Consider the following 9,745-nt stretch of genomic DNA (forward strand, 5'->3'; position numbering starts at 1 on the left):
TGCTGTATTACTTAGCTGCAGTCATGTAATTGACTAGATATTTTTGTTGCTGAAGGTCGTTTATCTGTAGAAGAATTGGGTCAAAAAATGGTGAGAGAAGCGGTAACTTCAACATTTAATGTAGCCAATGAATGGGAATAAAACTGTAAAGACGATAAAATTACAAGCCGGGAGGGGATGGGTCCAAATAGCAATTTTCCCGTGGTGTGTTATGCGTTAATAACTTTAAGAGACAAACTACACAAGACATAACACTCGAGAAGCCGACACTGATGGGAGTGGAAGCAGCTTGGGCGGTCTCCACGTCTCCTAGGCGGTTGGCAAATGGTGGGCATGTACTGGCTCCAGAATAAAATATATCTGGAGGGGTTTATTAACTTGCATTGTCACCCCTTACCCGCCTATAGTATAATCTAGGAAACTGAAGCCGTTTTATCTTTCTGGGTACCTTAGGTGCCATAGTGCAGGCACCAGTCTGGTGGATCTCATTTGATAATACAAATATAAATAAGATAATATAAATTTAGAGGCACAATTATCTGTGAAAAATTACACTTCTCAAAGGAACTCATAATACAACAATGTCAACACAACCACTTTATTATTTACAGCTCCCATACAAACCACTTGATGACAAGGTGTCCACTAATTGATCAACAGATTATAAACAATCACAACACAATGCATACAATAAAAAACTAAGTCTAGTTAGCACGGGTTACGTTATCCATACACAAAAATTCAGTATGAGTGGACTAGCGTTTATGTTCACTCTATACATTACCTAATACCCATATTTGAGGCCACCTTTTGAGGCCATCTCTGTTAGGTAGAGGCAAGGGGCTGGTCAGGTGACGGGCCGCGCCATCACCACCAAACAAAGGAATATATTTTCACTGTACATTATAATGATTTATTATTAAGATTATCAATAGTTTAAACATCAGATATTTAGCTTCTAAAGAAGAACTTTTTAAATCTCTGGAAGAAAGTAGGTGCTGGTTCTGGAGCAGCTGCCTGCTCTGCTTCAGCTGCTTTAGCTGTTGGCGCTGCTTCGGCTTCAGCCACTGGTACTGCTTCAGCTTCAGCCGCTGGTGCTGCTTCAGCTGCAGGTGCTGCTTCAGCTGCTGGCGCTGCTTCGGCTTCAGCTGCTGGTACTGTTTCAGCTTCAGCTGCTGGTGCTGCTTCAGCTTCAGCTGCTGGTGCTGCTTCGGCTGCGGGCGCTGCTTCGGCTTCAGCTGCTGGTACTGTTTCAGCTTCAGCTGCTGGCGCTGCTTCAGCTTCAGCTGCTGGCGCTGCTTCAGCGTCAGCTGCTGGCGCTGCTTCGGCTTCAGCTGCTGATACTGTTTCAGCTTCAGCTGCTGGTGCTGCTTCGGCTTCAGCTACTGGTGCTGCTTCAGCTACTGGTGCAGCTTCGGCCTCAGCTGCTGGTGCTGCTTCAGCTGCTGGCGCTGCTTCGGCTTCAGCTGCTGGTGCTGCTTCAACTTCAGCTGCTGGTGTTGCTTCGGCTTCAGCTGCTGGTGCTGCTTTAGCTGCTGGTGCTGCTTTAGCTGCTGGTGCTGCTTCAACTTCAGCTGCTGCTTCAACTTCAGCTGCTGGTACTGCTTCAACTTCAGCTGCTGGTGCTGCTTCGGCTTCAGCTGCTGGTGCTGCTTTCGCTGCTGGTGCTGCTTCAACTTCAGCTGCTGCTTCCTTCAGCTGCTGGTGCTGCTTCAGCTGCTGGTGCTGCTTCAGCTTCAGCTGCTGGTACTGCTTCAACTTCAGCTGCTGGTGCTGCTTCGGCTTCAGCTGCTGGTGCTGCTTCGGCTTCAGCTGCTGGTGCTGCATCAGCTGCTGGTGCTGCTTCAACTTCGCTGCTGGTGCTGCTCAACTTCAGCTGTTGGTGCTGCTTCAACTTCAGCTGCTGCTTCAACTTCAGCTGCTGGTGCTGCTTCGGCTTCAGCTGTTGGTGCTGCTTCGGTTTCAGCTGCTGGCGCTGCTTCAGCTGCTGCGGTTGCTGGTGATCAGCTGCTGCTGGTGCTGCTGGCTTCGCTGCTGGTGCTGCTTCGGCTTCAGCTGCTGGTGCGGCTTCAGCTGCTGGTGCTGCGACTGCTGGTGCTGCTTCGGCTTCTGCTGGTGCTGCTTCGGCTTCAGCTGCTGGTGATGCTTCAGCTGCTGCTGGTGCTGCTTTGGCTTCAGCTGATGGTGCTGCTTCGGCTTCAGCTGGTGCTGCTTCAACTTCAGCTGCTGGTGCGGCTTCAGCTGCTGGTGCTGCTGCGACTGCTGGTGCTTCGCTTCAGCTGCTGGTGTTGCTTCAACTTCAGCTGCTGGTGCTGCTTCGGCTTCAGCTGCTGGTGCTGCTTCGGCTTGCTGGTGCCGCTTCGGCTGCTGGTGCTGCTTCAGCTGCTGGTGTTGCTTCGCTTCGGCTGCTGGTGCTGGGCTTCAGCTGCTGGTGCGCTGCTGCTGGTGCTGCTTCGGCTTCAGCTACTGGTGCTGCTTCGGCTTGCTGGTGCTGCTTCGCTTCAGCTGCTGGTGCTGCTTCGGCTTCAGCTGCTGGTGCTGCTTCGGCTTCAGCTGCTGGTGCTGCTTCGGCTTCAGCTGCTGGTGCTGCTTCGGCTTCAGCTGCTGGTGCTGCTTCGGCTTCAGCTGCTGGTGCTGCTTCGGCTTCAGCTGCTGGTGCTGCTTCGGCTTCAGCTGCTGGTGTGGCTTCAGCTGCAGGTGCTGCTTCAGATTCAACTGCTGGTGTTGTCATTGCTTCAACTACAGGTTGTGCTGTGGGCGCAGCTTCCTTAATAATATATTCCTTGGTTGTCTCACCCACCTGTGTTTCAATATCTGGAAGAAAGGAATAATATTATGTAGCAAACTGTGTGGTCATGAGCTGCATTACTTGACCAACAGTACACGAGGTGTGCACGAGCAACAAGCACGAGCTGACCCAATATGTACAGTAATGGGTAACTTGAGGTAATAAGAATTATGGACAATGCTATTAGTACGATTATTATTTTATATCATTACTCGTGTTAATGTTAGTTATTATCATTATACTATTATTATCACAGTGCAGTACAGTATATCAATACCATTATTTCATTTACGATATTACTGGCGTTATTCTTGCCGTTATTATGGTTATAGCTATTGTCAATATTTTTATTGATATTATTATTTTTATTTTATTAATACTATTATCAACATGATCGTGGTTGTACTGACCAGGTGGAGGTACGGCAGCAGCCGGGGCGGCGGAAGTCAACTCTGGGGGCAAATGTTCAAACACAGCCTGGGTCCCGTGCAGCTTCCGACTCTGCTGCGACAACACAAGGTTAGGAATAATTATATATATATATATATATATATATATATATATATATATATATATATATATATATATATATATATATATATATATATATATACACACGAGTGTTTGAGTGAGTTTGTATACATGATTACATCTGTGTATGCATACGGGCTTTTTTTTACGGAGATTAGCCCACATGGGCACAGGTCACTGACCCACATTAGGGCCTAGGGGGCAAAAATATAATAATAATAATAATAATAATAATAATAATAATAATAATTATTATTATTATTATTATTATTATTATTATTATTATAAATAATACAAATTAATAAAACAAATAAAATAAGTAAAATAAAATTAGTGTACAGGTATATCTGTATATATGCACAAGGTCAATATCAAACAAACCAGTTATGTCTTACCTGTGTGGAGGAGAAATACGAGGCGGGGGTGTTGGAGGAGGTGGGTGGCCTGGCCGCTGCTGTGGGCGAGGTAGAGAGAGGGCCATTACTGCGGGCAGCTCGGCCAAGTGCTGCCGTCACCCTCCCTTGCTGTTGATGGTCAAGTGTTCATAAGTCATTATCATTAATGTGTGATTAACAAATTATGAATTGTATTTACATCACTAATATAATGTAACGGTAATGATTAGAATAAATGACACCTTTTGCGACTTGTTAATATAGCAAGATGCAGTTTTTGACCCTTACTACGCATATGTAATGGGTTAAGTCTCTGAATCACGTCATGGTATACAGTCTTTACAACACTCAGCTTGGGAACCACAGCCTTGGTTACAAGGGAACATCTGACGTAGGAATCTACAGTAGAAACGTCCAGAGGTGTGTAATGTCTCGGTATCGAGCACGGATTGATATTAAGAGAGGTTGTAAAGACGCGTAGATTAGTGGTGATAACGACTACAGGACACCACGAAGCTGGTGAATGTGACCTACTACACTTGCCCATAGTGTGTGTGCCCGCCTGATAACTCCCAAAGCAACAACGAAAGCTCAGCACCTGGTGAAAATAGCCCAGGGCTGGCGTACACGGCAGCCTCCACCAACACCCAACAGTGGCAGCTGTACTGGCCTGCTTTAAAAAGTGCTCAAGTGAAACTTGAGGACAACCCCGTCAAACTCCACAGTACTAAGTGTTTCATAGATTTCAGGAGTCAGACACTTGACCATGTTTCGGTTCCTACCTTTTAGGAGTTTAAAGGTGAACCCGTATTGTTTGTAGTACTTTGTCGTCCAATTACACCGATCCTCGACGTCTTTGTGCGAGTCTTTGGGGAAATGCAGAATCAGCTGATTCAGCTGTTTTGCAGGTGACGCATCTGGGGCAGCGGGTGACCCACCATCGGTGCCACACCAGCCAGTGGTTTCACTAGAAGCGTTATGGTTACTGTCACAATCACTGAGGTCTAAATCTTGAGAGGTGTGGGATGTAATGTGTCGCCCGGTCCTCTTTATGGACACCACGGGCAATCAATAGCCACCAATCTTCTGTTATAAGCACGAACAATTAGAGTCCAACACCTCTCCGTCCCACACTGACAAACATACGGGAGTTTCACCAGGTCATGAACTTTGTGACTGCAGCTGCGCTTTTATGGTACAAGCATAATTATGGCTTCATCTCTCGCTTCAGTTTCCGACATTGAGTTCTCACAGAGGGCGTCAAGATGGGCTTCACTGTTTAAAACATACTGCACACTTACTAGTGAGCGAGAATGTTTTTATTTCTTAGTAACAGAATTTGTAAATTGATTTATTTATTTCACTCATATACACACAATTAAAACCTTAATATTAAAGATTCATTGCCTTTAGATGTAACATTCCCTTAAGCTTTATTCTCTGGCTCCTCCCCCTCCCCCCCCATGTATGCAACTATTTATCCCCTAAACGTCATATTGTGTCACATCCGTTTTCTAATTTTATACACGGTGCTTGATGTGTGAGGTGTGTAAGTTGCTAGGCTCTCGCTGGCACTGACATAAATGGCCTTGTTTCCCTTCAACACACACACACACACACACACACACACACACACACACACATACACACACACACGGGCAGTTTTGATAGACTTAAACGCATAACTTTTCTGTGCATACGTGTAATTGCACAATTAATTGTTTTGTAATATTTCCATCTTCACTTGTAATGCTGCTTTTGATTTCATACACCTGTACCTAAAGTAGACTTGTAGTGTGATGTACCTTTGCTTCTGAAATTATAAATCTACCTGCATTTTTATATATCCATACACCTATGCAGTTGTTTCTGTATTATAGATCTGTTCTTATACACGTGCATGTATCTACACCTATCTGTATATATATAAATCTGAACTTATACAGTTGTGTACTTATACAACTACCTCTGAATACACTAATACAGTGTTAGGTTACTGGGTCGCCAACAGGGACTACTAACCGTCAAACACACAACAACATAAATGAACACATAGGCTACAAAACGTGACCTACTCTTGGATAAATTAGGACATCGGCCAACTACAATATTGGCAAAGGGAATACTCTGGTACCAAGGACCTGCCAGACGTACAAGTATATTGTTTCGTATTCTGAAGGATCTTAAAACGTTACGTTTATCGCTGGAAAACAATAATTTATCTAAATCTTAACATGTGAGTGCCAGAGCAAATTATAAAATGCAAGTCCACGTATATAAGCTAAATCCACGTGTATAGTGTAGGGGAGACGTCCACTACAATTACCCCTACAATAGGCTATTAAGCAACATATTCACTTAATCCACTAGTAAAAAATATAATTTTATTTCAAGTATTAAGATTTAAAAATAGGAGTGCGCATAACGCTACTCAAGGTCAGCATATATTACACATCACACACACACACAAGGGTGGTAAAACTTCAGGTGATCCTTCAAATCAGACGGTATACAGACATATATACATACATACGCATTAATGCAGGAGCATATGAATATATGCCACACACACACACACACTGTGATATGTACCAGCCAGCTCGGAGAGCGGTGAGGACAGGGAGTCAAGAAGTAGGTTAACCAGTTCAACAGGTTGTGGTGTAAGTTGGGGGCGGTCCTACCAACAAGGTGTACAAGTGTTTCCTCTACCACACACACACACACACCACGGAGGGCAGGGAGGACATGTAGGGAGAAGTACGAATGGAGGTCCAAAGGTAAGCGTGAATGACGAGAAAGACGGAGGAGATGAGATAAGGAAATAGAGAGGGAAGGAGGGGAGGTAAAAAAGAAAGATGTAAAGGAAGGAGGTTGGATGAGAAAGGGACAATGAAAGGCTGTGGAATAAAGGAGGAGAAAGAAAGGGGAAATAAAAGAGAAGGATGGTATGGAAAACGGAGCAGAAGAAGGAAAGGGAGAGAGGAAGAGAAAATGCCACATTTAAAACGTAGATCCAGTTACGTAATTCGCAAACTAATGGTTTTGGAGACCGGGTTTACGCGTCCTAAAACCGGGATTCATAGAAAACAGTTCTGTGTAGTTTAAAGGGTAAACAAACCTAAACGATGGGGAATATACTTGGCAGAATGAAAACAAAAAGTTGACCATGTACTCAATTGCTCTATTATGTGATATGATACGATGTAAAGTCAAGTTTATTTACTGTGTAATTTCTTAATAAGTGAGGCTATGAATTATATGGGACATGATATTTGTACTAAACTTCTTAGACCGACAGCAACAGCGGTTTGGCCCGGGAATTCGTCTACTGACCCTGAAGTAGCTAACCGGGTGTCTTCGCTTCGCTAAAGACACCTGTACGTGCGTCCCACCTCTACCACCTACCAGTCCACCTTAGCTAAAGTAACTAAAATTACTTAAGGATCATTAGGTTTGATTTTAAATGTGTATTAAGATAAATAATTTAGCGTTTCTGTTCGTGGGACTTTTCCAACATTATGTCTACCCCCTGTAGGTAACACGTCACACAAGACACAACCATTCTTAACTATCAACACCACACTTATACACTTGCAAAACACAATAATAAGCATGATAGTATTCATTTCTAAATCTTCAGACTAGACTGAGTAAAATAAAGATGTAAATTCCCTATATATATGGAGCGTCGCGTGGTGTTGCCATGTTACGTAAGCCCATTTTTGTGTTTGAAAACCAGCAAAGTTTCATGATAATCACCTAAAGTTCCAACGTGTTGCTGTGTTAAGATCTTATATATTTTAATAATAGTACACTGTAAAGAACACCACATAACACTTCAACAGGAACAGACTACAATATATACTCCCAGTCCCCACACCACCAAATCATCATCGCGATATTTAATTACTTTTTTACTTTTAACCTCTTCGCCACTGATCGGCTTGTTAGCCGCCCGGGCGATCGGTCACCTCTCTGTCACGCACTGTTGGCAAATACTGGGCATGCACCGGCTCCTGCATGTACCTGAACCCGCTCCAGTGTTGGTCAAGTCTTGTCTTGAAAGAGCTCACACTCGGTGCCGTCACAACACTCTCTGGTAGATTGTTCCAAGAGTTTACAACCCTCACTCCGAAAAAGTTTGCCCTCACGGTTTTCTGGACTTGCGGCTTCTTTAATCTTGAGCTGTGACCCCTTGTGGGGCGAGCGTCCGCCAGCTCCAAGTAAGGACACTCAACTGAGTAGTGCCCCTGAGATGCTTATACACCTCAACTAGGTCCCCCCTTGCCCGTCTGTAGTATAAGCTAGGCAAGTTCAGGCGCTCCAATCTCTCAGGGTAGCTGAGGTGCCGAAGTGCAGGCACCAGTCTGGTGGCCCTCCTTTGAACATTTTCAACCAACTGACAGTCCCTAGCATATCTTGGGGACCAGATGGGGTGACAGTACTCCAGATGGGAAAGCACTTCACTCCTGAAGATCGTTACGAGGGACGGACCGTCTAGATATCTGAACGACCTTCTTATAAGACCCAATAATTTATTTGCCTGATTTACCTTCTTCTCACAATGGCCCGAGAACTTCAGCTCATTGTCAACATACACACCTAGGTCCTTCTCACACACAGTCTCAACTAGTGCAATGTTATAATATCCACACACTATTTCTAAACTGTATCTACGTTATATAAACCAATTTACTCGTTGGTACTAAATGTTACACTGTACTTACCGTAACAGTAATCCCAGCCCGGTGCATGGTGTATGTGTTGGGGGAGCGTGGAGGATCTGGTGAGCGAGTACAATTGTTGCTAGGGTGGCTCAGCTGGCTTAGGGTACGACACTCTTTACACCTAGCCGCACAAAGGAAGGTTTCAGAAAATTGTCTATAATATCTTGTTATTTGCAGTAATTAGTTATATTGTTGAGGTGTTGTTTAATTCAAGTATATCTGTAAATTTCAGTAAGACAAATTTCCAATAAAAGCCAGTTCAAGGCTGCGATTATTGTGTTACATAGTGGGTAGTATATATGGTCATGATGTGAGATTATAGGTTTAGAATATAAAATGTTTTATTTAGGATATAAGATACAAAACCACATTTAGGGCACAAAAACAAAAAAAATATAGGAAGTAGTAGCCTTGAGCCTCTACCTGTTGGCTGCCGTACGACGCTACACTGATTTTAGCACATTTTTCAGTAGTGATTTTGGTTTACATATACTTAATGAAATTGCTGTATCAACGATGACATAATATATATTTTAAACAATTAAGCTATTTATCACATCTCAAAATGTAGGTAGCGTGTTAATTCAGACACGACCGGCGACTACTTACGTAAGGTTCTGCCGCATGGACATGTTACATAACCCTCCCGTACACGCCTCACCACATGCATCTAAATTAAATCTACTCAGCTCTATTTAGGTGATAATTCCTGAAATATGAATTTATATTAAGCGTCTTTGAATGTGATTTTACTGATACCGTCCACGAACCAGAGACGTGACTGATCGCGCAAGCGGCTAACATAGCCGATCATTGGTGAAGAGGATAAAAGTAAAAGTAAAGTTAAACGAAATACTGTATACCGTCAGTACGTGGCGATGGTGGATCCCACCAACTGGGTTCATTTATACCACAAACAACAGAAACATAATGTCCCAAGTCAAGCGTTAATTATTGCACTGAGACTACGGTAACTAGATGCTGGATGCGACGTCGTATAAGTAATAATAATGATGACTAGGGATGTTTATTGCAGAGACTGACATCTTAGGGCTGCCCATCTACATGTAGTGTCACCCCCCCCCCCCCTCTCTCTCTCTTTTAGTTCTGTAAGTTATGGCCATCTGGTTTTTCTAGTGGTCATGTGAGGGCCATATATACTTAAAAGTCCAGTCCAGATAACGCTGACTCACATCCGACCAAAGCGGAAATCGAATTCGGATTGCAGGGTTCAGAGGAGAGATACCACTTTACCAGACGTTAATTTTATTCCGTACTGATAGGACGGCTGTGTACAGTTAACA

The 9,745-nt window shown here is 43.8% G+C and overlaps 2 protein-coding genes across 2 annotated transcripts; both read right to left on the bottom strand.

The window, feature by feature from the left end:
- Positions 1-951: 951 nt before the first annotated feature.
- On the bottom strand, positions 952-1,827 carry LOC121875088 (coiled-coil domain-containing protein 8 homolog). The gene has a single exon (XM_042379433.1). The coding sequence runs from the start codon at positions 1,825-1,827 to the stop codon at positions 952-954; it is 876 nt and encodes a 291-aa protein (XP_042235367.1).
- Positions 1,828-1,980: 153 nt separating this feature from the next.
- LOC121875089 (polyglutamine-repeat protein pqn-41-like) lies at positions 1,981-9,073 on the bottom strand. Its single transcript, XM_042379434.1, has 6 exons — positions 9,051-9,073; positions 8,442-8,562; positions 3,715-3,843; positions 3,199-3,289; positions 2,468-2,814; positions 1,981-2,382 (listed from the first exon to the last, which is right to left on the bottom strand). Exons 1-6 carry the CDS (start codon positions 9,071-9,073, stop codon positions 1,981-1,983), a joined length of 1,113 nt encoding a protein of 370 aa, XP_042235368.1.
- Positions 9,074-9,745: the final 672 nt, after the last annotated feature.

Source organism: Homarus americanus, unplaced genomic scaffold (genome assembly GCF_018991925.1).
Source record: "Homarus americanus isolate GMGI-L3 unplaced genomic scaffold, GMGI_Hamer_2.0 scaffold36970, whole genome shotgun sequence".
NCBI lineage: Eukaryota > Metazoa > Arthropoda > Malacostraca > Decapoda > Nephropidae > Homarus > Homarus americanus.

What these genes read in the sequence shown, in the direction of transcription:
- LOC121875088 (XM_042379433.1), bottom strand. Translation starts at nt 1,827, where the DNA reads ATGCAGCACCAGCAGCTGAAGCCGAAGCAGCACCAGCAGCTGAAGCCG.
- LOC121875089 (XM_042379434.1), bottom strand. Translation starts at nt 9,073, where the DNA reads ATGTCCATGCGGCAGAACCTTAC. An exon ending in GGGCTGGGATTACTGTTACG is followed by an intron (nt 3,844 to 8,441) that starts GTAAGTACAGTG and finishes GACCATCAACAG; the next exon opens with CAAGGGAGGGTGACGGCAGC. An exon ending in AGCAAGCCGAAGCAGCACCA is followed by an intron (nt 2,383 to 2,467) that starts GTAGCTGAAGCC and finishes CAACACCAGCAG; the next exon opens with CTGAAGCAGCACCAGCAGCC.